Source organism: Cynoglossus semilaevis, chromosome 6, assembly GCF_000523025.1.
Source record: "Cynoglossus semilaevis isolate Cse_v1.0 chromosome 6, Cse_v1.0, whole genome shotgun sequence".
Classification (NCBI taxonomy): domain Eukaryota; kingdom Metazoa; phylum Chordata; class Actinopteri; order Pleuronectiformes; family Cynoglossidae; genus Cynoglossus; species Cynoglossus semilaevis.
Genome location: NC_024312.1, coordinates 4466728 through 4491996, shown reverse-complemented (window position 1 = coordinate 4491996; position 25269 = coordinate 4466728). Strand labels below are relative to the sequence as shown.

The 25269-nt window shown below is 48.6% G+C and overlaps 5 protein-coding genes across 9 annotated transcripts in view; 3 read left to right on the top strand and 2 right to left on the bottom strand.

Moving 5' to 3' along the window:
- The window catches only part of far1 (fatty acyl CoA reductase 1), a 33088-nt gene extending 30756 nt beyond the window's left edge, over positions 1 to 2332 (top strand). The window contains exon 15 of the transcript XR_003049993.1: positions 2317 to 2332. The gene's annotated coding sequence lies outside the window, so the exon portion shown is untranslated. The remainder of the gene's footprint in view (positions 1 to 2316) is intronic.
- The window catches only part of LOC103379772 (liprin-beta-2-like), a 13537-nt gene extending 7728 nt beyond the window's left edge, over positions 1 to 5809 (top strand). For all 4 annotated transcript variants that reach the window (XM_025056600.1, XM_017032970.2, XM_017032971.2 and 1 more), the window contains 17 exons: positions 704 to 796; positions 912 to 1023; positions 1281 to 1342; positions 1497 to 1572; positions 1683 to 1762; positions 1841 to 1908; positions 2311 to 2371; positions 2483 to 2633; positions 2827 to 2962; positions 3150 to 3269; positions 3350 to 3500; positions 3620 to 3731; positions 3808 to 3896; positions 3987 to 4109; positions 4367 to 4492; positions 4793 to 4981; positions 5222 to 5809. In XM_025056600.1, coding sequence (XP_024912368.1) covers positions 704 to 796; positions 912 to 1023; positions 1281 to 1342; positions 1497 to 1572; positions 1683 to 1762; positions 1841 to 1908; positions 2311 to 2371; positions 2483 to 2633; positions 2827 to 2962; positions 3150 to 3269; positions 3350 to 3500; positions 3620 to 3731; positions 3808 to 3896; positions 3987 to 4109; positions 4367 to 4492; positions 4793 to 4981; positions 5222 to 5461 — 1989 coding nt within the window. In that variant the 3' untranslated portion in view covers positions 5462 to 5809. The remainder of the gene's footprint in view (positions 1 to 703; positions 797 to 911; positions 1024 to 1280; positions 1343 to 1496; positions 1573 to 1682; positions 1763 to 1840; positions 1909 to 2310; positions 2372 to 2482; positions 2634 to 2826; positions 2963 to 3149; positions 3270 to 3349; positions 3501 to 3619; positions 3732 to 3807; positions 3897 to 3986; positions 4110 to 4366; positions 4493 to 4792; positions 4982 to 5221) is intronic.
- A 45-nt stretch (positions 5810 to 5854) lies between these two features.
- Positions 5855 to 7912, bottom strand: LOC103379696 (protein ALP1-like). Its single transcript, XM_008311331.3, has 3 exons — positions 7066 to 7912; positions 6697 to 6814; positions 5855 to 6612 (listed from the first exon to the last, which is right to left on the bottom strand). Exons 1-3 carry the CDS (start codon positions 7845 to 7847, stop codon positions 6172 to 6174), a joined length of 1341 nt encoding a protein of 446 aa, XP_008309553.1. The 5' UTR covers positions 7848 to 7912; the 3' UTR covers positions 5855 to 6171.
- A 1421-nt stretch (positions 7913 to 9333) lies between these two features.
- Positions 9334 to 11944, bottom strand: LOC103379771 (iroquois-class homeodomain protein IRX-5-like). The gene is made up of 4 exons (XM_008311438.3): positions 11693 to 11944; positions 10766 to 11005; positions 10509 to 10677; positions 9334 to 10436 (listed from the first exon to the last, which is right to left on the bottom strand). Exons 1-4 carry the CDS (start codon positions 11942 to 11944, stop codon positions 9850 to 9852), a joined length of 1248 nt encoding a protein of 415 aa, XP_008309660.1. The 3' UTR covers positions 9334 to 9849.
- A 4304-nt stretch (positions 11945 to 16248) lies between these two features.
- rpgrip1l (RPGRIP1 like) lies at positions 16249 to 23566 on the top strand. 2 transcript variants are annotated; one of them, XM_008311436.3, is made up of 22 exons: positions 16251 to 16422; positions 16973 to 17059; positions 17226 to 17370; positions 17478 to 17819; positions 17948 to 18085; positions 18212 to 18308; positions 18426 to 18551; positions 18792 to 18865; positions 18962 to 19101; positions 19199 to 19305; positions 19466 to 19651; positions 19936 to 20053; positions 20148 to 20594; positions 20716 to 20873; positions 21124 to 21225; positions 21510 to 21572; positions 21678 to 21804; positions 22086 to 22156; positions 22626 to 22812; positions 22934 to 23018; positions 23086 to 23222; positions 23311 to 23566. In XM_008311436.3, the coding sequence occupies exons 2-22, from the start codon at positions 16981 to 16983 to the stop codon at positions 23415 to 23417; spliced, it is 3036 nt and encodes a 1011-aa protein (XP_008309658.1). In that variant the 5' UTR covers positions 16251 to 16422; positions 16973 to 16980; the 3' UTR covers positions 23418 to 23566. The 2 variants fall into 2 exon arrangements, with proteins under 2 accessions (XP_024911794.1, XP_008309658.1); XM_025056026.1 differs by lacking the exon at positions 23311 to 23566 and having other exon boundaries at positions 16249 to 16422; positions 22626 to 22826.
- The last annotated feature ends 1703 nt before the right edge of the window (positions 23567 to 25269 follow it).

The window sequence follows — 25269 nt, the reverse complement described above, 5'->3', positions numbered from 1 at the left end:
CCACTCCCTCCTTCTAACCCATCGGGTCGCTTCCCAAAACCAAACTAACTTGTGGTTGTGCTGGTACTGTTTGGTTCTCTGGTTCCTGCAGACGTTTGATGCACTTTTCTGTGAGGAGTTCCTGAGTTCTTCAGTTACAGGAACCATTTTCTTCTTGTCTCCAGGACATCAAAGCTTTGATCTCTGTTTGAACCCACGTCCATCTGGAGAACGTCTGATGGACGTGGGTTCTCCACTCGGCCTCAGATCTGCTCCTCACATGAAGTCAAACATCTGGTTCTGGACCCAGGCCGGGGTTTGGCTCTGTGGTACTTTTCCCTCCATGGCAGTGGGCTGTCACTTCAGTTCATCACAGATGGTTAGCTTCTCTAATGAGAGACATATTTGGCTGCAGTACCACTGCCAGCCAACAGGGGAAGAATTAGCTAAAACAATATTGGTTGTAAGACTCTGATTTGACCTTTGACCCCAGGTGTAGTGTTTTAAACTGAGGATGTAAAAAGTGACAGCCCTGATGCCGTACTAACAAAGTTGACCAGGTGGAGGCGCACTTGTTTTAACCCAGACTTCCTCTGGACTGTGGTTGTCTGTGCTGAGCCGGGTCAGGGGTTCTGTTGGTCCTGTCCCTCAGACCTGATGGACCGTTATTGCCCGTAACCCTGATGTTGGACCACGTCTCAGTCTGTGTCCGTGTGTGTGACAGGGTTTGGCTGCAGAGGTGGAGCAGCTGAAGAGCAGAGTGGAGGAGCTGGAAGGACAGAGGAGTCAGTTTGAGAAGAAGCTGAGAACAAGAAAGGTGTGCGGACCCCCGGCCGCGGCGGGGGGGGGGGGGGGGGGCCAGGACGGGGGTCCAGACCCTGTAGCTCCTGGTTCTCTGGGAGACTGACTCTGGTTCCGTCTCTGCTCCACAGACCCAGATCTCGGAGCTGCAGCAGATCTTGGCCTCCAAAGATGCTGAGATCGAGGGCCTGAAGATGCAGCTGTTGACTGAAGACAGCTCAGCCAATGACAGCGCAGAGAGAGGTACACGTGCACATTCACATGCACGCTGGTTCACAGCCACGCCAACATTAACTGACCTGTGTCCTATGACCTCCAGAACTACTTCTGTTAAATCTGCAAACTGTACCCTCTGGCACGCTGGTTCACAGCCACGCCAACATAAACTGACCTGTGTCTCCAGAACTACTTCTGTTAAGTCTGCAAACTGTACCCTCTAACAGCCTTCCTCTTCATAGTCAGTCAACTGTACCTGTACCTGTACTGTCTTCTTCTGTTAGACCAGGAGTACCAGCGACTAAAGGCAGGGATGGAGTCTCTGTTGACCTCCAATGATGAGAAGGGAAATGGAGTCAATTGGTTAAAGGGCTAATCCCACTGTTTGCAGGTGTGTTAGTGTCTGTGTCTGCCGTGTCACAGACACTCACTCTTGGATGTTCACTCTCAGATTTTTGTAATGATGAGGTTCTTGACCTTTGACCTGTGCTGATCCCCAGGACCGTCGTATTGAGGAGCTGACCGTCCTGCTGGGTCAGTACAGGAAGCTGAGGGACGTGGTGGCTCTGACCCAGGGTCAGTGCTGAGAACATGATGACACACACACACACACACACACACGGGTTGGCCACGCCCACTCCTCACTCACTCACTTCCTCTGTCTCTGTCTTGTTGTCCTGCTGCAGGCAGCAGTGAGGAGGAGCTGAACTCTGTCAGGACCTCAGCTGTCAGTCACAGAGCTCACGCTGACACCCTGAGGTCAGAGGTGAGAGGACGCTCACACACACTCACACAGTCACACACACACAGTGTCTTTCTAACCAGTGTGTATTTCTGTGTCTAGTTTTCTTCTCCAAAGTTGTCCCCTCTCATCTTGTCTTCATCTTCGTACAACCGGGCCTTGGACTTGTGGTACACACACACACACACACATGAGGCCCCTCCCCTTCAGCGGGTTCTTATTAATACTGTAGTAATACTGTAGTAATACTGTAGTATTCTGAGGTTCTTCAGTAACAAATTTAACTTCTTCATCAGTGTCTTAGTTTTATCTTCGTGTTTTTATTTGACATCAAATTTACTTCAATGTTGGTTTTTTTTCTTCAATAATTTTGTCTGAATTAAGTAAAAAAAAAGTTAAGTTATCAAAAAGTATAGATTTTTTTTTTTTTTTACTCACCTCAGTTTGTTTTATTAAGGAACGGATAATTAAAAAGCCTGATTTTATCACAGTCTCCAGGATCCAGTGTGTGTGTGTGTGTGTGTGTGTGTAAACACCTGGTGTTGTAGCTCGGCTGTGCTGTCTCTCCTCAGGCCCAGGTCCAGGTCCAGGTCCAACAGTCTAGAGGAGCTACACAGTGATTCTCTACAGGAGGTCTGTGTCTTCACATTTAAAGCAGGGAATAAGAAACACCTGTAGTTAACAAACCAACCTGAGGTGTCACTGTTTCCCTAAAAAGCCCTTTACTACTGCTGTCTGCTGCAGAACCTTCAGCTGGAGCTCAGCAAGTACCAGACTCTGCCTGGAAAACGCAGCAGAAAGATGGAGCGGAGGGTGGAGCTCAACGGACACTCTGACTACATGTCTCCACTGCAGGTGTCACCTGTTCTCCACCAGGGGCATGACTACAGTCTGAGTGAGTTCCACTGTTGCCCAGAATGTTCTACTAATATTGACTGACCTTCAGTCTTTGGTTGATGTTTAGAGTAGATCAGATTGGATATGGACTTTGGTCTGAGCTAAAATCGCTGATTTTCTTCATGGAGTGAGGTCATCCTGTGTCAACACCGTTGGCTTCTTTCTTACTCCTGCCTCTCGTGTGTGTTCAGGACCTACAGAGGAGCAGGAGCAGGAGCAGGAGGAGTTCCTCCTCTCAGACCGGTCTACTCTGTCCTCAGGACAGCAGTCTCCTGGTTCACTGGAGCAGAGGAAGAATCACCGAGGCATCAGGAAACTGTGGGGGAAGTGAGTGTCGAAGACCAAACTGTTCGGCTGATCATGTGACTCCATCCAGATTCTGACATGAGCATCAGAGCAGCCATCAGTACCAGTCTACAGGAACCGGTCCTCGTTGGCTGTGATGAGCTGCTGGTGGAGGTTCCTTTAGGCCCAGTCCAGGAACCTGAACTGTTTACGTTCTTGTAACCTCCAGGATACGCCGCAGTGAGTCAGGGAGTCCTGTCCAGGTTCACGACCCGGAGCTGGGAGAGTTCAGGAGGGGGGGGTTCAGAGCCACAGCTGGGCCCCCACTGGCCCGTTCATGGAACATCAGGTACTCTTCATGATGACATCACCCTGGTCTAAGCTTTAGTCCCGTTGAGGATTGACAGTGGTACTCTGTGTCCACCTCAGAGACATGAAGACGCCGTTCTCCACGTGGAACACAGAGCAGGTCTGTGATTGGCTGGAGGACATCGGACTGGGTCCGTACTCTGTCTTAGCCCGTCAGTGGGTCACCAGTGGTCAGACACTGCTGTCGGCAACCCCGCATGACCTGGAGAAGGTACACACACACACAAAACCTTCAGTTCTCTGTTCTATTTCTGACCCGTTCCTAAAGGTCGGTACTGAGTTCAGAAGAAACAACAACAGTCTGAAAGGACATCTCTCTGTGTTTGACAGGAGATGGCGATGAAGAGCCCCCTCCACAGGAAGAAGCTGCAGTTAGCCATGAAGGCAGCTAGCAGCCCACAGCCGGAGCGGTCCGTGGATCTGGACCACGTCTGGGTCACAGGTGAGCACCGATCCGTTCTCTTGGGTTTGCAGCTCCAGACACTGAAGGGTTAATCCTGGAGCTGCTCCTGCTGCAGGTTGGCTGGACGACATCGGGCTGCCCCAGTACAAGGACCAGTTCTACGAAGGACGGGTGGACGGACTCATGCTGCAGTACCTGACCGTGGTCAGTAGGGTGCACACTCCACAGTCCAGTCTTTGACAGGCCTGAGTCAGTTCTAGAGATGAAGAACTGCTTGGTGTGTGTGTTTATCAGAACGACCTGCTGCTCCTCAAGGTCACCAGTCAGCTCCACCACCTCAGCATCAAGGCCGCCATACGGGTCCTGCACCTCCACGCCTTCAACCCACACTGCCTCAGACGGAGAGCCGGCAAGGTGGTGAGGAGAAAGAGGGGGAGGAGGGGAGGGCGAGGGGGAGGAGAGAGAGAAAGAGGAACTTCCTGAATCTCTATGTGGAAACAACCGTCACCACCTCCTTTCTGTGCTTTAACTGTTAGCTGGACAGGCTAATGTCCACTTCTATCAGACTAACCCTTCCCTGGTTAGCGTTAGCTTTGACCAAAGACATGGACTCGAACTTCCTGCTTCAGTAGATCAGATTCAATCCAACGTTCTTGGTCTTGTCTTGGTTTCAGAGTCAGTTCTCTCCCACTGAGGTGGTGCAGTGGTCCAACCACCGGGTCATGGAGTGGCTGCGGTCCGTGGACTTAGCAGAGTACGCCCCCAACCTGCGGGGCAGCGGCGTGCACGGAGGACTGATAGTAAGTTGATTTATTTAAATAAAAAAAAAACTCCACATCAAAGGTTTGAAGCTGGAGCCGTTCTTTTCTGGAAGGTTCTTCCTCCAGCTCCGTGGTCCAGGGTTCTGTTCTACCAGTCTTATGGCGCCTCTGTCTGTACTGTCGTGCGTTTGTCGTCGACTGACCTGAATGATTTAAATAATGCTCCAGATTTACCCCCATACACAAACTGACCACCGGAGGCAGCAGTGAACCAGCAGCTCCTTCAAACGCTGGCGCCACCACTCTGTCATGACCCTAAACTGCAGCTGTTCTCTGCAGATGCTGGAGCCGCGGGTCAACGCCGACTCGTTGGCCACCCTTCCGAACATCCACACTCACACAACGCGGCTGCGGCGCCACATCACCACCAACTTCAACAACCTGGTGGGATCTGAAGCCCAGCAGGAGAAGAGGGAGTTCATGGAGGCGCTGGGCTCCAGCCCACTCAATATCTCCGCTAAAGTGAAGGTCAGAGGTCAGAGGGTCAAGAGCCCCTGGTAATGTTATCACAGAAAGCTCCTGTCACTTTTGTCCCCTCAACAGACGGTGGACAACAAGTGGACAGATAGATGATTGTCAGATAGTTGGTGGACAGGTCAGACATGTTTGTCTGCAGTAACCACAGTAGACCACCAGGAGGAGCTCCTTGTTGATGGACAGGTGATCCTTGTCTTCAGATAATCTCACGTCTGTTTTAAACCTCTGCAGCCAAAGAAGCTGGGCTTGTCCAACCTGACCCACCTGAGGAGAAGACGTCCAGATGAGTCCACAGACTATGTCTGTCCCGTCCAGTCTCCAGGTCAACCAGTCTCAGGACACGCTGCTGAGACACAGACTCGTCCCCGCTCTGGTTTCAGAGGCCTGAATCCCATTTTGGACCGAGAACAAGGAAACCATTCCAGGGACCAGAAGGGACCAGAGGACTGGACAGAAGACCAAGCTCCCTGAGTTGGACCACCTCCCTGCTGGGCTGCAGCCCACTAATACCTCAGTCAGTACCTCAGTCCGTCTGCTGGTCACAGATGACACTGACCGTTCAGAACTCCTCTGCCTCAAACCTCTAGACTCTGTCTGTGATGTCATTTCCTGCGGACCAGTCTATACAGTACCTACACTTTTCCTTGGTGTTAAAGGGATGGGGCGGGGTTTCTTCACCGATCACACTGTTCTCGACTATTATTGTTCAGCACTGACATCTACTGGCAGAGAGTAACAACTGCAATTTACCTTAAGATGACTTTGACATGTACTAACTGTTTTTTTTTAAATTTGGAATTAAAACAAAATCAAGTCTGATGTAGTTTTTTTTGTGCTCGACAAAATAATGAAATTATCAAAGCATTTCAGGTGTTCAAAGGTATTTTTTATATAAATCTCCTTTGATTTCAAAGGAGTAAGTTAGAAAAACGTTTTTTCTTTAAAAAATGAATAAAACATCACCAAACATTAGAACAGGAGTGTCCACCTGGACCAGGACCAGGATCATCATTACACTAAAAATAACTCAGTCTTTTCTTCTTTGTTTTCATACATAAAAGTCAATCAGATGAACGTTCACAGTCTTCACTTTAGGCCCACAGGCCGTAGGTTTGACACCCCTCCATTACAACAACCAATAAAAAGAGAATAAAGTTCCTCCAGTGCAGACATGAAGGTGGTCAGAACTGCAGTATGGTCAGTAGGTTGTAGGCGATGGTGTCTCTCATGGCCTCAGCGGTGCCGTAGGATTCCGAGACGCTGGGGTCCATGTCAGGCTGTCTGCCCGAACCGTCCAAAGGCCGGACCTCGGTGTTCCACTCCGGCAGGAAGTGGTCTCCTTGGACTTCACAGATGTTGTGGAGGATGCAGCAGGTCGTGATGATCTTTGGCGCCATGTCCATGTCAACCTTCTTCAAGAGACACCGCCAGCGTCCTCTCAGGCAAGCGAAGGCAGCGTCCACCACAGACAGACCCGACGACAGGGTGAAGGAGAAGCGGCGCTGCTCCGAGGTCAGCTGCTCCTCGCTGCTGTAGCCTTTCATCAGCCACGGCTTCAGGGGGAAGGAGACGTCACCGATCAGATGGACTGGGACCTCCACGCTGTCACACAGCAGCGACCTCTACAGGAAATCAGAGTTAAAGGCAACAATTAACGAAACAAGCTTCAAGTCCAGACCGATCGGTACCTGGGTCCAGACCCTCACCTCTCTGGGGAACAGGTACCTGTCAGGACTCTCCACGGCCTTCATGGACAGGCTAGAACTGGACAGTACCGTGGTACTGCTGCTGCTGCCGGGGCAGCCGGCATGGACATCAGTGAAGCTGTGGAGGACACAGACACGGAACAGACTGGTGTCAGTACCAGTCCACAGACACACTGCTCCACTAACTAGTTCCTGGTACTGTTGTTGTCACCTGGTACACATTATTTCAGTGAAAACAGGTTCCTGAAACTTTACCAGTTCCTTGTAACAGTTCTTAGATTTGAAAAACACATGCGCTCTGTCCCTAGTACCATTTATAAAAAAAACATACACGGTTCTGGTACCAGGTGCCAGACCCTCCCGCCTCACCACATGTTTTGATCCACCACAGCCTGCAGGATGACCGAGTGCCAGCCGTTCTTGTTCAGGTACTGTTCCGGGTTCTTCCTGGTGGCGGTGACGGGGATGTGGGTCACGCCGATGGCCCCCGCACACTGCGGGTAGCAGCGGTCTTTGAAGGCCTGCAGGGTCTCGTCCAGCTGCTGGTCGCTCGGCAGCGACACGAAGCGGTGAAGAAGCCGCTCCACAATAGTGGTGCACACCTGCCGGATGATGCTACACACGGTGCCGACACCAACACCGAAAAACCCGGAGATACCGCGGTACTCCCCGGAGCGGGCCAGCCACCACAGGGTGATGGCCAAACGGCGGCCCGGTTCGATGGGGACCACGGAGGTCGTCTCCTTTCGCTTAATCGCGGGACCGATCAGTTGGAGGAGATGATCGAAGGTTGACCTGGAAACGTGAAACTGAGACTTGAACTCATCATCGTTGAAACGCTGGGCCATCGTCCAAAAGTTCTGTCTGCGCTTCGGATTCGGAACCACGGTCTGTGTGTCGGTGGCGGAGAGGAGGCTGAGAGCAGCCGCCAGGGATGAGAGCAGGAAGGCTCTTCTGCGGCGCAGGTACTGCCGCGTTCGCCGCTGCCTCTCCCGCTGCTCCCGCAGCCTGCGCCGCCGCAGCAGCAAACTCGTCTTGAGCCGCACCTGCTCAAACAGTTGGAGCTCGAATTCCGCAGGAAGAGTCGAACTGAGAACCGGACCGATGAGAGCTAAGAGCGGAGCTAGCTCATTTGTCGGGTTCGACTCCATTTTCCTTCGCCTGTACACACCAACAAAAACCGTCGCCTGTTGATGACGTAGAAGTAGAGCAGTGGCACTTGTTAAAACGTTAATTATTGCCCTCTACTGGACTGGAGGACATAATTCTGCAATATCTACTATTTTAATTTTTATTTAAGAAATTCGATCGTTACTTTTTTGGTAATTCAATATTCCCCCATCTTCAGACCAAATAGTTTTTCTAAACTTTTGTCTCGTTCTGGGAATTGTTTTGTTTTGATTTTTAATATATATTTTAACTCAACTACAGCACTATCCTTGGTTTTCATTTTTAGTAACTTAATTTTTCTTCTTCTCTGCCGTCTGATCTGTCTGGATGTTTATTTTAGTTTGTTCTAAACCACCTTTTTTCAATAATAATTATAAATCTTCCTTCTTTAGCTCATTCCCAGCGTTCTTCTCCTCCTCCCTTCTTCCTCCGTCACAAACAGAGGAGTTGACAACAATGATCCCTACCACCCTGCAGGAGGCGTTGTACCTGGGTGGGCCAACAGCTGAAGTTTCAAATAATGTCAAGTCCTGGAGCGTCCCTCGGCCCAGCAGTTTACCCAGCTCTCCAAGAGTTCCCAGCATGCCTCAGTCTGACTCAGGCGAAGCGTGAAACCGGGCCTTCTGCTGTGGGGAGGTGCGGCCTGCAGGGGGCACTCTCCTCTAGGCGACTGCAATACGCTTGAGATAAATGTCCAACAAAACAATGAGAAATAATGCTGAAAGTTTCTGTCAGATGTCAGGTGGTCCTGGAGTGTTCCTGGAGTGTTCCTGGAATGGTCCTGGAATGGTCCTGGAGTTGACCTGGAGTACGGTACACACTGTACATTGTTGAAAACTACGTTCACAGACCAAAGAAATCAGTGATTTTAGTTCAGACCAACGTCCCTACATATACATACATACATCTGTTTGTGTTGTGAGGCACAGTAATGGGAGCAGATGGTTCTGGTCCCCGTGGCCACAGTGAGGGGTGTCAGCTGGGGACAGTGGAGGAGTTTGAGGGACAGCTGCCTGCTGGTCTGCCAGTGAGACCAGCTGCTGCAGCTGAAGGTGGAGGGTGAGCTGGGAAGCTGCGAGGCAGGAGTCCTGCAGTGGCTTCAGTTTAAAAGGTGACATCTGGCAGAGGAGGCTCAGATATGGCCCGCGGCTCAGTGACGGCCCGCGGCTCAGACAATCACTGACAAGTTCAATGTTGTCTGACAGCATTTAACTCAGGAGGTGGGAGTGGGGGGGGGTGGGGGTTACTCACCTGTTGTCTGAGGTGATGGATAAAGGGGGGGGGTCTTGAATATTTATTTTAATTTGAATTTTTTTTTTTTTTTCTGTAAAGAAAATAACCAGCTTGACACGTGGAGCTACTGGTCGACCAGACAAACAAAAACCCCAGTCACCCAAGAGGTGAGGTGAAGATCCCCCACAGAGACGTCTGACTGACACAGAGAAGACAGTGGACAGAGAAGACAGTGGACAGAGAGGACAGTGGACAGAAGGACAGCTTCTGTCTGTAACTTTTAATCATTCTTTTCATGTTGACATAGAAAAACCTGAAGAATCAACACAAACTGTCGATCTTTTCAGTCTCTGAACTGGGCCTGGGACAATCCCAGCAGTCACCAGGTGAGGGCAGAGTTACACCGTGCCCATCACAGGGTCAGGTATCAGGACAAACAGTCATTCACACACATTCACACCTATGGTCAGAAGACCACCATATCAGGAGGAACTTCAGTCCAAAACACTGAGGAAAACAAGTGCAGCCTATGTTTGTGAGGCAGAGGATCACGTGACTGTCCGAGGCGTCTGATTGGACAGAGTCACGTCGCCATTGTCTGTGTGTTTACGGTGACGTCAGCGTCTAATTCAGGTGATACAGACATGAAGGTAACTGACAGGTCAGTCGACCAATCAGAGCCTGTAAGTGTTTCTGTTAAGGACCGGTTCTTTTTTTTTTAAGACTTGGTTCTACCTTTAAGTCCAGTCTTTAGACGTCGTTCATCCCTGTCTTCAGCTCCTGCACCTCCCACTGACTCCTCACTTTATCGTCTCCCAACGTGACCTCTGGCCGCTGCAGCATCGTCTGCTCTAATCCGGTCAGATGTGGCCCCGGGGGGAGCGGGGAGACTGAGGGGGCAAAGTTAGAATATCCTGGGACAAGAGCAGAGGTGTAGTAGAAATGTGGGGGCAGGGGGGCGCTGTGGGGGAACAGGGTCCGGGGTATGAAGGGGGGTGTGGGCCTCTGAGAGGAGTCACCAGATCCTGGGGTTTTGTCTGAGGAGGCGGCCAGTTCAGCCAGAGACCAGAGTCTGGGTTTGGAGACTGGACCCTGGACGGAGCCACCAGGACCTCTGAGGTCCTCAGACGGTGGACTGGAAGTAGGGTCCGGCTCCGGGGGTCTCAGCGTCCGAGGTGTGGTGTGTTGAGGAGAGCTGCCAGTGGGGGCTGGGCCTGTGATGGGGGGCGGTCCTCGGTCCAGAGACTCAGTGAAGTCTGGATGTTTGAGGACAACGTCAGTGCTGCCGTCTCTGCAGGTCAGAGGATGACAGCGCCCCACTGAGGATAGAGGAAGGTCTGCAGGACAGAACAGAGGACGGGATTAGTTCACACACACACACAGACACACACACACGTACACACACTCACCAGCCGTCTCCGTCTCATCAGTTCTCATCTTCATCGTGACATCATCGTCCTCATGTCTCCCCAGATCAACGTCCTCCTCATCCTCGTCTTCACTGCGGTTCCTGGGAGTCCATGTCAACTTGTTCTCCTTCTTCAGTCGACGGCGAGCGTTGGCGAACCAGGTCGACACCTGAGGGTGAGGAACAGGGTGAGGACACACCAGTGTGGGATGGACCATGGGTGGACCAGTGACCCACCTGCGTGGACCAGTGACCCACCTGTGTGAGGCTCATCTTGGTGACGATGGCCAACATGATCTTCTCTCCTTTGGTTGGATACGGATTCTTCCGGTGCTCGTTCAGCCAGACCTTGAGCGTGGCCGTAGCGTCTCGTGTGGCGTTCTTCCTGTAGGTGGGGTCTCCGTACGGGTACGGCGCCAGGGCCCCCAACGGGTGGAACTCTAAAGAACCAGAGGAGGGGGAGGAAGAGTAGGAGGAGGAGGGGCCGAAGCCTGGACCCTGAGAAAACAGACAGAGAAGAACTCGAACTGTTCTGGTTCTGACGTGGTTCTGGTTCTGACGTGGTTCTGGTTCTGATGTGGTTCTGGTTCTAAGTCTCACTGAGATCAAAATTAAAACATTTAATGAATGTTTTAATTTGGGTTTTTTTGTTGGATGTTGAAAATAAATACTTCGACTCAAAAAAACCAAATCAATAAAATGATTTTTTAAATACTTATCATAAAAAATGTAAAAAATATAGATATTAATATTAAAGAATAAATTATATAAGATAAATCATATAAAATAAAATTAATGTTAACTGTTTTAGTGTAAATTTAGATTTTATGATAAATTATTCTTAGTGCATTTAAATTTAATTTCAAAACATTTTAAACATTTGTTTTTTATCTGAAACTGTATTTTGTAATAATAATAATTTATTTATTTTCTACATTAGACTTTAATTTCTTGGCTCTGACGCAGCAGCATCCACAGACCGTGACGTTTATTAAACAATATAAAAAATATTTCAAAGTTTTATCTTTTTATGTGAAGAATTCTTAATTATAATTTTTACATTCTGTCTTCTTTAATCAAACCTAAAGAAATTGAATGAATGAAATGCTGACAAATTAAACTCAAATTAATGAAATTAAATTAAATTAAATTAAAAAGTAAAAACCCGTCTCCTCCGTCTCTCACCTCAAAACTCCTTGGTTCTCCACCGAGCCGCAGCTGAGCCTTAAACCCCGCAGAGGACGGAGCTGAACTGAAGTAAGGAGCAAAAGCCGAGCGACAGGAGGAGGAGGAGCAGGAGCGGTCCAGCTCCACTGACCTGCAACCTGGGATGAACCTAGAGCTGAAGGAAGAAGAGGAAGAGGAGGGGGAGGAAGAGGAGCGCAGAGCCAGAGAGACCGAAGGCTGGAAGAGGAAACTCTGAGCTGGAAAAGCCATGACGCGTTTACGTACTGAGCAAAGTGACATCTGAGCAGAGAGGAGGAGAGGGTTCCTGGGACAGAGAGGAACAGGAGGAGGAGGAGGAGGAGGAGGAGGGCAGAAGATGGAGAGGGAGGAGATAGAAGTGGAGGAGGAGGGAAACCAGGAGAGTAGAACCCAGAGTTCTGCTCTTCTGGTTTTCCTCCTTCGCCACAAAACTGATTTTTAAAAAGACCAAACTTAGAACATGTTTAAATAATCAAGGTGACCGGGAATCAGACCAAAGTCCACAGAGAAAATCAGTGATTTTAGCTCAGACCAAAGTCACCAAGAACCAACCAGTATCTTTACCTAGAGTATAGCGGGGGTTCACACCCCAGGCAGCCACAATAACACACTTGAAAATAATGTTTGTTTTTTTCTATAATATATAGATCAGTAACTTTTCTTTCTTTTGTTTGTTTTGTTCTTAGATTTATCCCAGGATCGGGATGTGAAAACTCGCAGCCAATCAGGGTGAATGAGCAGAGTCCAGTGACAGCATCTCAGTGCTGGTTGTCACTCAGGTAGAGGAGGTAGGACAGCAAAGCCTGATGGGAAGTGAAGTGAGTGTCTCATGTATATTCATGGAGTCTTTGTTCTTGGTTCGAAGCCTGTGTGGTCAGATCCTGACGTCTGACAGACTCTTCTTCTTTAAACAAACACACACACACACACACACACACACACTCAGACTTCAGCTCCGTGGGAGTGGACTGGGACTGGACTGGGACTGGACTGGTACTGGACTGGTACTGGACTGATCCAGATCTGTTAGAAACCTGACAGAATCACAGAAACATGTACTGTATAAACAGTGGTGTGTGTGTGTGTGTGTGTGTGTGTGTGGACTCAGACAAACTGATGCTGAAGATGAAAATGTTTACGATGATATTGTTGTTGAACTGTTGTTGACAGAGGTTCTCAACCACTGGCCTCCTGACCTGTCACAGGCCATATAGTTTATCACGATGCTCCATCAAAAATAAAAAATGTTTTGACTTTGTTTCAAATGGACTCATTTGCATGTTTGATTGTAAATCAACTGTAATCAACAACCCATAGAGTTGCCCCCTGGTGGACAATCTCTATAATTCTTTTTACTAACCACAGTCTAACCTTGTCAGTACTGTCTGACCGTGTCCCCTGACCCAATGAAAGGAAAAAAGATTCTCCCTCTATCGCATCTTCTAGTGCCATAAATAGAAGTGGCTGTGACTGCGCCCCCTGCTGTGTGAGTGCTGACAGACTGAAGGACAGTCTTCTGCGTCCCACTGCGGCTCAGTAATTAATGTGAAGTACCAGCAGGAGTCTGATTAAAGGTCGTGACCTCACAGCTCTCCGCTGACCCATAAACAGCAGTAAAAGTGTCTTGGGAGCGCCACCAAGTGGTGGGCACAGCTAAATCCAGGCAGCAGGCTGTAACTCCAGGTTCCTCTTCCATCTCCTTCTCCTCTTGTATCTCTGTCCTCCTTTATTTCTAGATTCTGGAAAGGTGTCAGATCAATATCAGAGGAGCAGGAAGAATCGGCCGTCAGCTGCACCTCCTGCTGCACCTCCTGCTGCACCTCCTGCTGCACCTCCTGCTGCACCTCCTGCTGCACCTCCTGCTGACGTTTCCTTTCCCTCTGAAATGAAACTAAACGTCTGTTTAAACATCAGAGGATTTTCAAAATCTTGTGCTGAAAGTCAAACAGTGTTGACGTCCACTCAGGTGTCTTCACAGGACGTCTCTGTCTTCACTGGGTGTGTGTGTGTGTGACAGGTGGAGACGTCCGTCTCTCTGTTGGACGTTTGTTCTCTACATCAAAGCTCCAGTTTGGAGACTCGAGGCGTCTCTGTACCAGCGCTGACTTCACACCATCGACACCGTCTTCACTGTCACTTAGCTGTGGTTAGAAACTCTGACGCTGACGTGAGTGACAGGCGGCTGGTCCACTGGGACACAGCCCAGTTAATCTGTGTTTAAACCACAAACAGTTTCTACAAAAACACGTCAGAATAAACCAGAGGAGACAGTGTGACGGACAGGATGATGTTGTGCGGGAACCAGGAGGAGAACCAGGAGGAGGAGGAGGTGGAGAAGGAGACGGGGGTTTAAAGGATCCAGTCTTTGAAGTCCCTCTCTGGTCTGAGGTACAGACTCAGCTGATCCTGTCACTTCAGGACTTCATCATTTCACAACAGTCGTCTTTACCTGACACACCTGAACACAACACGGTGGCTTCACGTGTCTCTTGTCAGTCTGACAGGAAGTGTTTGTTCCTGGGAACATCAGCCAGGGTTCCACCCTCTCTTTGGATTTTCTACTGTTGAGCAAGGCTGATGAACTGAAGAGTCAGTAGGTGGCAGTAAAGATGCTCACAAGATTCAAATCTCCTGGTAGAGACCAGAGAAGAAGAAAGGCTGAAGGAGTTAGCGTAGCCTAGCCTCGTTGAAGGACCTGCTAACTCCGTTAGCTTCCTCTTTACATGCTAGTCAACTGTTAAAATTGTTCAACATAACCTGTGATGTCATCATCATCATCATCATCATCGTGATGTCCTGAGGTCATGAATATTGAACAATGGGTTAGAGGTCAACGACCTTTGTCACCAGTTTTGTGTCAGACCTTTGTTCCAGGGACTTGGCCTTGACGTTCTTCTGAATCTTTCTACGTTGATGATATCACCCCCCCCCCCCCCCACACACACACACACACACACACCGTCCCAGCTGAAGGCTGATCCCAGAGCTTATGTCTGTAATTAAATCATTAACTCCCACCCCCCCCCCCCACCTTCGCCCCCCAGTCTCTTTTTCTGTTTGAACACCAAATAATGATTTTCTGCTGGAGGAATTACAAGGCTCAACATGTGATCAGGTCCGTCCGCTGTCCCTCAGCACACACACCTCATTATGGAGTCACTGCAGGATGATCACGTCTTTGATTAATGAGAACTTAATCAACACTGGTCCAAGCTGCTGGGTCACATGGTCCAGTCACGCCAAAGTACACTAACCAGGAGGTGAAGTTTCTGTCTGGGTTGATGAGGCGGAGCCTGAGGCTCCTCTCTCCTCTGATTGGCTCCTTCATGTGGAGATCCTCTTCAGTCCAAGTCTGATGAAGACTATGATGTGAGTGGACTTCAGTGAAAATGAAAGCTCGTTATTTCTGACGATGTTGACCTCCGACCTTCATCAACGGCTCTGCTGGAAAACCTTCTGATCAGTGACAGCGTCTTCATATTCCACTGACAGACCAATGTGATCACACGGGGAATCAAACCGACGACACGTTTTCCCTTCTGAGGAAATGATCACGAGATGAATGAAGTTCAGTCTGAAAACAGAGAAGAAAAGATTGGTTATTAATTAACACCGAAACACACGTCTGTCAGGATGGGGAGGAGAAGGGGGGTAGGAAGAGGCAGAGGATGAGGAGGAGGAGGGGTGGCTGGATAAGGGGAAGGTGAAGGACGGGGAGGAGGTGGAGCTGCTGCTGTTTTTCCCACCCTGTCAACACACACACACACACACACAGAGTGTGTGTCCCAGTCAGTGGAGTTAAACCAGATCAGAGAGCCCGGGGTCTGAACCTGTCAGAGTCCAGAGCTGAGCGACAGTCGACACAAGAGGGAGACAAAGAACAGAAGGAACCGTGGGTCACGTGACATGAAGCAGCCTGAACAAACTGTCATTTTTGAGATGATGTCAGTGATTTGTTCTTTTTAGATTTCCTTCTGAAGCCAACCAGCGACAGCTAAACGATGGTAATGAGGGTCGCTCCTGGTTCAGGGGCGAGAACGATGAGAAGTGTCACTAAAAAGGAGGAGCTCAGGAGGAGTTCAGCTGCTCCTGCTGAGTGTGTGATGTAGAGGAGACGGAGTGACAGCTGTGACACAGTGAAAACAACACGGAGTCGAACACTGACTCCGTCTGTTGTCACAGTCTTCACAGTGATTGGCTGAAGAGACAGCGTCTTATTTCTATTGGCTGTCCATCTGATGAAACCATGTGTCAATATATGTGACATATATGTCAACACTGGCCAACGTGGACACATTTGTTTCCCCAGGTGTTCTTCTGTTACCTGTCGTCCAGTGTGATGTCATCGTTGAAGTGGAATCTGATTGGACACCTTCTGTCACTCTGGTCATGTCACCTAAATGTCTTTTTTTATTTCTTTGAAAATGAGGTGAAGGACTCAGTTTGGTGTCAAGTGTGTGGTGAGGGAGTTCATCCTACTAATGTGTAATCACATGTGGTAATAAGACACTGATATCTATCTATATTATATAGATATTTCAGAAAACTTGGCCTTGAAATGGCCAGAAACACCGGAAACGGAACATGAAATCTTCCGAGACTCGGTATGAAAAACTTCGTTTCCCAAAAGTCAAAGCGGCTGATGCGTTTCCTTAACAACGCGATGGAGCGGTGAAGCCTGATTTACTTGGTAACAGAGTCCCGGTCGTGTAAGTTTTTTTCACTTTTAACACTTACATTCATGTTTTTGTTTATTTAAATTAACGAGAAAGCGCCTTTGGCTACGAGAGCGCGGGTTACTGCTGTAAAAGAACAGACGGAACAAGGCTAGCACGTTAGCTTAGCGCCATCGCTAGTTTGAAATTTAAAAAAAACAATAACAATTCAAACTTAAACTTTAAGCTTCGTAATGTCGCAGCCACGTGTCCACACACTAACAACAAACAACAAACACTGTATAAAATTAATTAAAATGGATAAGCGGGTTTTTACAGTTTTTACAAGAACAACTTACATTTTTGTGTTTATTGAGCAGGGCACAGTTATGTGACCTGTTTCCATAAAAAAATAAAAATAATTTAGACCTGAATATATACTGTTAATACGGCAAACATTTGAGACCAAAATATTACGAATAGGAACCATTTCCATAAATGATCACGTGCTATTTGTATTTAGTTCATCTTACAATATTACATGTGGTATAAATAAAACATTTTCCCAAGTTAAATGTTCCTGCTCCCTGTGTTTGTTTCTCAGACCGTCAAATGTCCAGTCAACATGATGTAGCAGCAGCAGCAGCAGCAGCAGCTGGTGACATGTCCCGACCCAAAGCTGTTGTACCAGGTCAGTCATCCTTAAAACATTGACCTGTGTGTTTTCATCACAAACTGTGATTACTGTGTAAATAGACTGAAGGCACCGTTCATCACGTCTCAGTGGTTTTCATCATAACCTTCAAGCATGTTTAAAACCAACAGATGATTTCAGGCTGATTTGGATCTGATTTCAGACACGTCGGTTCATCAAAATGCCCGGGTGCGAACTGACGTCTCCCGAGTGTCCAGGTCAGAGCTGGAGGACCGGTTCCTGCGTCTGTACGAGGAGTCCTTCCTCTTCAAACAGCACATCCAGACACAGGAAGACAAGATCAAACAGTAAGACGACCTGGGTGCACTCAGCTGACCTGGTGCACCTGGTCACCTCTGAGTGTTTTCACCTGGTGGGACATTGACCTCACAGACTGTGTCTCTCACCCGTTCAGACTGGGAACTAAACTGGTGAAGCTGGTGAAGGACCGTGGACGGATGGAGCAGCTGGCTGCAGGAGGGGCTCAGCCCGTCCCTGGAGTTCGAAACGTAGAGATGGAGATGGTGATGGAGGAACTCCAGGAGAAGGTCAGGGGACTGCAGACAGAGAATGAGGGGCTCAAACAGCGCCTGCTAGTGGCCAAACAGCAGTTGATGAATTCCCAGAACAGCAGGCCACGTCCATACAAACACATCCCACCCAGGGTGAACTCTGGGTTAAAGAGGAGAGACGACTCTTCACCTGTCAGTCATGTAAGACCAGGTCTGGAGGAGACCAGGTCCAAGAATCGGAATCTGTGAGTTCAGCACCCACACATGTTCCCTGGACTGGGGCAGCGTCCTGTGTCGACCAGTCTGAGTCTGAGTTAAAGTTTGATTTTCATTCTTCTGACACTGTGATGATGCCTCGTTGTTTTCACCGCAGAGAGAATGTGATAGAGTCTCAGCGGCGCCACATAGAGGAGATGGAGGTGGAGTTTGAGCAGCTGCAGGTGGAGATGAGGAGTAAGGAGGCGGAATATGAAGACCGACTTCAGCAGGTGCAACAGATCAACAAACTCAGGTCAGCTGACTGAAGTCACCTCTGGTACTGACCGTGACCTCTGACCCTGAATTAGAGGTTTACCTGTGATTGGTTGATTTCACCTGTGGTTAAACAAACATGTACTTTACTCTTCTTCTCTCTCAGGTCCCACGTCAACGACAACGTGACGCAAATCAAACTACAGAAGCTGCTGACGGACAAATCCAACGCCGTCACTGAGCTGGAGGCTGAGCTCCAGGAGGTGAGCTGCACCACCAACACCACCCACTCCTCACTGGTGTGAAGGAACATCAGGAACATCAGATGGTACCACAGCTCAGCTCTCTCACTGACCTGCTGTCAAACCTGTCTGTTTCAGCACAAGCAGACCCTGAAGGCCGCCGTCCAGAAGTTGGACCACCTCTCTGAGCAGCTCAGACAGGAGAAGCAGAAGTGTCGGGATCTGGAGACCCAGCTGCAGGTCTCCAGCAGCAGGCTGGAGCTGGTGAGTCTGTGACCTTTGACCTTTTAATCCATACAGACACAAAGGTCAAGGTTAGACTCTAGAAATACTGCACCTGGGTACTGGACAGACCCAGTGTGTACTGCAGTTTGTCCAAAGAAGAAGAAGGGAAGGGCAGCTTTAACGGATGAAGGACTTTTCTAGAAAATACTAGAATGTTTTTTTTCAGCTGTGTGTGTTCAGAGGATGAAGATCAGACTGAAGTTCTGTCTCTCTGTGCAGCTGCCGCAGCAGCTGAGTGAAGTAGAGCAGGAGAGAGATCAGCTGAAGGAGAGCTACAACAAACTGATGGACAGGTGAGACCACAGCAACCTGCAGGATCAGAGAGATTTGACTGGGTCTGTGAAGAACTTCACGTCTGAGAGACACTGCTCCCCCTCTGTGTCCCCCAGCATCTTTGACACGTCTCAGCAGCAGAGGTGGCAGGTCCAGGAGCAGCAGCTGAAGCTCCAGATCCTTCAGCTGGAGACGGCTCTGAAGGCCGACCTCCACGACAAGAACCAGATCCTCCAGAGGCTGAAGGCTGAGCGGGGTGTGTTGACTGGAGACGAGGGCAGAGGAATGTAGATGATGGGGTTGTTGGTTAAACTCCTCCACCCTGACAGGATTCATGTTTGTGTGTTCTCTAGAGAATCATGACAAACTGGTGGAAGAAAACAAGAATCTTCAGCTTCAGCTCCTGGAGCAGAGAGAAGAAAACCGCTCACTGATTGGTCGACTACAGTCCAACACCAAGGTGACACAAATGAATTTATATTTAACAGGAATTTGAAGCAAAAAATTAACGTGACCTTCAGGAGGTGGCAGGAGCTGGGGGGGCGCTGTTGAGCATCCTGCTCAGAAGACAGGTTAACACTGAAATTGAGCAGCAAATATTTTCTTGTTTTATTTTTAAGGTGCATGAACATCGGACGGAAAGGAGTGATCTTAGCTTCCTGGAGCAGGAGGAGGGAGGAGGGAGGAGCACCAGTACAGACAGCTGTGTCCAGGAGCTTGAGGCCGCACACGCTGAGACCATCCTGGAGCTGGAGAAGGCCAGACACCTTCTGATCACCGAGAGCAAGATCAGCCAGGACTACAAGGTTTCACCTTCATCACCTTCATCTTCTTCATACTCATCATCATCATTCTGTCTCTGTTTGAGGTGAACTGTGGCTCTAACCCGACCACAGGAGCTTCCTCTGTCGCGTCTCCTCCTGACCTCTGCTTCATCTTTATCCATTTGATTTATGGACTGGTGCGCCCTCTATTGGCTGCTGTCACTGTGATGCGTGTGATTCATTTTTGGCCAAGGGCGTCCTTTAAAAAAGGTGGATGACGTTGACACCACGGTGTCTGGCTGTTGATGACTTCTCTCTGACACCAGGTGGAGCTGGAGGCCATGCAGCAGAAGATGGACAGTGACAGAGTGAGCTACAGGCAGAAGATGGACCATCAGACCCAGCTGCTCCACACCAGCAACGCTAAGATCATGAAGCTACAAGGTAAGGAGTAGAGCGTAGTACTGAGGAACACAGAGTGCAGTACAGGTGGAGACGTAGTGACATGTTGGTTCGTTCCTCCTCCCTTGATCCTCAGCTCAGCTGAAGGAGAAGGTGTACTCCTCACCCATCTTCAGAGCAGACCTCACAGGGGAGCACGGAGGAGAAGACTTGGACCAACCCCTGGGTCTGGAGTCTGGAGAAGCTCTGCTGGAGCTTCAGCTGGTCAGCGCCTCACTGTCTCCTGCTCTCCTCCACACTCTGGGGGACAGTGAACCCTACACCTTCTGCACCTACTCCTTCTATCTATTCAAGCTGCACTCCACTCCAGTGGTGATGGGGCGCAGACCTCAGTATGGCTACACCTCCAAGTACGTGACCAGCATGAACCAAGACTTCAGAGACTACCTCCGCACAGACGTGCTCACTGTGGAGCTGCATCAGGCCCTGGGCACCGACTGGAGGACACTGGGGGCCGGGCAGATCCCACTGCAGCAGCTGCTGGAGCAGAACACAAAGGTCCAGGGGACGATGGAGCTGGAGGGTGAGTGTTGGCAGGCACACCACCCAGAAAGAGGGGAGAGTGAGACGTGAAAAAGTTTACATGTTTAGAAAAAAGTGTTAAAGAAGAGTGGCTTCTCTGCACTGTTCTGATTCTGCTCCAGGTTCTGAGTTTGGGTCTGTGGGAACTGTCACTTACTGGTTGAAGCTGTCAAGAGACTCCAGTGATGTCATCAGGTCTGCTCCAGACTCCAGTGATGTCATCAGGTCTGCTCCAGACTCCAGTGATGTCATCAGTTGTCGTCTGAGTCCAGATCCACACGTGAGACCTTTTTCTTTCTACTTCCTGTCTGTGAGGATCTAATGATAACTTTACAGACAGGATCACTGACTGTAACTGACACCACCCATCACTGACACCACCCATCACTGACACCAACTGTAACTGACACCACCTATCACTAATCACTGGCACAAATACAAACACCTTCCATCGAGTGGTTTTTGTCAAAAAGAGCGCCACAGTGTGGTCTTTGGAGGAAAAGTCATGAACATTTGTTTCTTCTCGTCAGGGTCTGAGTCCTGCACCAAAACCCAGACCAGAGTCTCAACCAAAGGACGGACCTGGGACCAAAAAAGTCACCTTTGTTAATTCTGCTGCTGAAGATGAACTGGTGAGATTTTAACTGAACTGCAGTTAAAATGGTCTGAAGTCAGTGATGGAGGAGAGAGAGACGGAGGAAGGAGGGACTACTGAGGAGTAATGATGAGGATTATTAATAAGGATTATTAATGAGGATAAATTGTGATTATTACTGAGGGTTAATGAGGATTATTAGTGAAGATTTGTATCTGTTATGACTTTCATCTTTCATCTCCATTTTAATCCTGTAAACATTAAAGCTCTGACCATCAATACCAACAAAGCAGAAGTAAACAAATATCTTTGTCTTTTCAGGCTGCAGGCAGCAGACTAACACCACCATCACTTCCACCTCTGAAAAAGGTGGAGAAGGAAACAGTAAGTTTGTCTTCTGTTCTCATCTTCTACGTGGTTCTGGTTCTGACACCAGGATGAGAACAGTTTCTGTTTTTGTTTTGTTTTTGTTTTTTTGTATCTTTTCAGGTCTGGACTCCAGCTGCTGTAAAAACCGGAGAGAAAGACCAGGATGAGGACAAGTCTATCTTCTCGGTGGGTCAGCTGGTCCCTGGGTCCCAGTCGGACTCAGACGGTTCTGAGGAAGTCAGTGAAGGTCAGATAACAACACGTATTGATCCTGGTCAATTAATAATGAGGAGTTTCTGCTTCTGGTGGAGAATGAGCCGAGTGTTTGTTTGTGAAATCCAAACAAACACAGAACATGTTCACAGAGCCGAGCGTTCAGGCCCTGAGTTTTGTCTCTCAGGTGCACAGGCTCAGTTTGAAAATAAAATAAAATGAAAAATGCGCTTTGGTCTCGTCACAACATAAGACCGTGAGTTCACGTTCTGCTCATGTTCATGTTCTTCTTTGTTTCCCTTCTGTTCCCTCCAGAGGCTGCAGGTGAATCGGCTCAGTCTGACAGTGATGACATCATCGTTCACAGCCAGGCCACAGGGAGGAAGGTCAGTGAACGGCCCGGTTTTGTTTACCTTCTCACTGGGCTCTCCCTCCTCTCTGTTCAGATCGATCTGCAGCTGGTGGTGGGCAGAGGTTCTGGGAGCTGCTGTTTATTTTTGTGGAGGTCCAGTGTTGGACTGGATTCATTATTTATATCTCCACCTCTGAGCTGCAGCGCTGAAACCTACAGTAAATAGTCTGTGGTCAGTGTTTACATTTTACAAGAGTAAAAGGAGCTGAAAAAAATAAACCTGTGGAAAAACAAATATATCACCGTAAAAATTGAATCTGTGAAGAAAAAAAACAAATTAGCCAAGAAGACAGCAGTGAAACTCACAACAAACAGGAGGAGTCATAGTCAGCAGGTCAGGGGATATTGGTGTTCAACATAAGGAGCCCCTCTTAGAGCTGCTCCTGGTTCCTGCAGCCAGAGGTCTGCAGATGATGACACTAAACTCCACCCTTCGTCCTCAGCCCTCAGAGCGGATCATGGTGGAGGTGGTTTCTCTCAGCTTGAGGCCAGAGTCCCGTGTGGCCCGTGACCCCAGTGTGGTACGTCTGTTTGTGGAGTACTCCTTCCTGGACCTGCCCACAGAAGAGACTCCCCTGTCTCTCCCCAAACCCACCCTGGGCAGGGGCATCAACTTCAACTACAGCAAAGGTCAGAGTCTGGAGGTCAGATGAGAACCAGCACCGTCAGGAGACCCCCCCCCTCACCCTCACCCACCCCCGACTCCCCCTCCCACATCATTCTAACTCTCTGTGACTCTGCTGTTCCTCAGTTATTCCTGTGGATGCTGAGAACAACGCAGCCAGGAGACAGCTGCTGAAGACAGTCCTGCAGGGACAACGTCCTCACATGGAAGAGTAAGACACCTGAGTGTGTGTGTGTGTGTGTGTGTGTTGTCCTGGACTCAAATCTGCCCCTCTTCAGGATCAGGTTCACCGTGGTGAGTGAGCCTCCAGAGGAAGAAGAACAGGACAGAGAGTGTGAGGATGTGGGCGTGGCCTTCCTGAAGATCCCATCAATCCTGGAGAGACAAGAGGATCTGACCGACACCAGTCTGGACGGTCAGTACGGCCACACAGCACTATATGGAGATATACTGTATATATACATATATGTATGTATGTATGTATATGTGTGTGTGTCCTGCAGTTGTGGACGTGTTGGACAGCAGTGAGGTGGTTGGGAGTCTGACGGTGTCTGTGGAAGGACTAGAGGCTCTGCAGGCCATCATGGATGACCAGGACTTGACTACTTGACAACTTCCCTTCAGTTTTGTGTCCAGACTGGTCAGCTGTTCCAGGGTCTGACCCCCAGGAGAACATGTGTCTGTGAAGAAGAAACAACACAAAAATTGAGAGAGTTCCAGTATCGAGTGGATGACAGCCGAAATTTCTAGCTTTCCAAAGGTTTTGTCAATTTACCTCTAAAAAGTTTGGAAGGTTTTGTCAATTTACCTCTAAAAAGCTTGGTTTTTTTCAATCCTGGTGGGCATTTTATAGAAGGAAGATATTCTCAACGAATTCCCACCGGCCCACAGGCACAACCTCGCCCCATAGTGGTTAAGTTCGGTAATTGGCGGACTAAAGAAGAGGTGATAAAGAGAGAGCATGGCCAAAAAGGTGTCGAAGGAAAAACAAATGAAGTTTCAGACGCCATACTCTGCCAAGATGCAGATCTGGGCTCCCAGTTACTGCGGTGAAGACCCTGTCACACTGGACCAAGAGGAGATCTAGCTTCTGTCCACCTGACAGGCGCCGGGGAGGAGAGACCGGGTCAGAAATCAGGAGCCTTTTATTTACAATGCACCACAAGGCTCCTTTGAAGCGAACCTCAGCATCGGAAACAACTGTTCTGATGTTCCGTTTCAGACTGTTTTAGAATGTTCTCGTTCGCGTACTTCCACGGACTCCAGGAGAGATTTTTTGGCTGTGTGACAATCAACAATGAATGGGCAAACCATTAATGTGATCTGTTTTGATGTGAATGGGATTTTCAACCCAGCTGAGACAAAAATGAAAAGCGAGAATGTGCTTTTGCAGGAGACACACCTCACTCCATCTGAACATGAAAAACTTAAAAGAATGGGTTTTTCGAGGATGTACAACTCACCTTATAAATCAGGCCACAGGGAGGCGTAGCGACGTTGATTTCACAACAAATACCATTTGAACAGGTCTCAGAGATACGTAGTAGTCTCAGGGAAAATACATGATGTTATTATAACAATTTGTAATATTTATGCTTAATATTGAAATCCATCCATCCATCCATCCATTTTCATCCGCTTATCCGTTACCGGGTCGCGGGGGCAGCAGTCGCCACCCAAATCACATTGCACCGTACCAACCCCCCTAAACCTTCCTGCGGGTGGTGAGTCCACTGGAAAATATTTAAATAAATACAATAAATACACAAGAAATCGAAAATAAGTTTACAAATTAAATTAGGAATTTGTTGAACTGTGGGCCAAGTGGGTTAGAACGGACAGAAGTACTGAATGGATGACTCTGTATGGCTGTTTTTATACTTTACTACTGAACGTGTTATTGGGAATAACGATTAGCTTGTACCACCTGTATTTTGTTTTAAAAATCCTGGGTAGTGGTTTCTAAATTCACCCTTTTATATGTCGATCTTTACTAGTTTGTTTCACTTGTGAGCGCAGATATACCAGTGTTTAATGGCCGGAAAAAAATAATGTCAAGAAATGACACAAAAATTTAAGTGGGTGTTATCATCCTGCACTGACCCCTGGTGGTCACAGAGAAGATGACCTGCACACGACCTGGTATCTGAAGACTAACAATGTGGTTCGTGGAGTCGTTGTGGTGGAGAACATTGTGTGACATTGTGAAGGGGCCAGTTCTGAATAACAGGAAAGACCGGGCACAGGCACAGATGATAACAGGAAGACGTTGGCCATGATTTATTGGGTATTATATAACATCGTCATGTTTGTCTGTGTCTATAAAAAGGACCAGCACAGAAGGTGAGATTTGGTGAATGTTCAGATGAGATTCATTGTTGGACCTGCCATGGTTAGAAACCTTTACAGTAATATAATAAATCCCCTGAGATGGAGAAGTGTGTCCTGGTCCGCCTCATTTG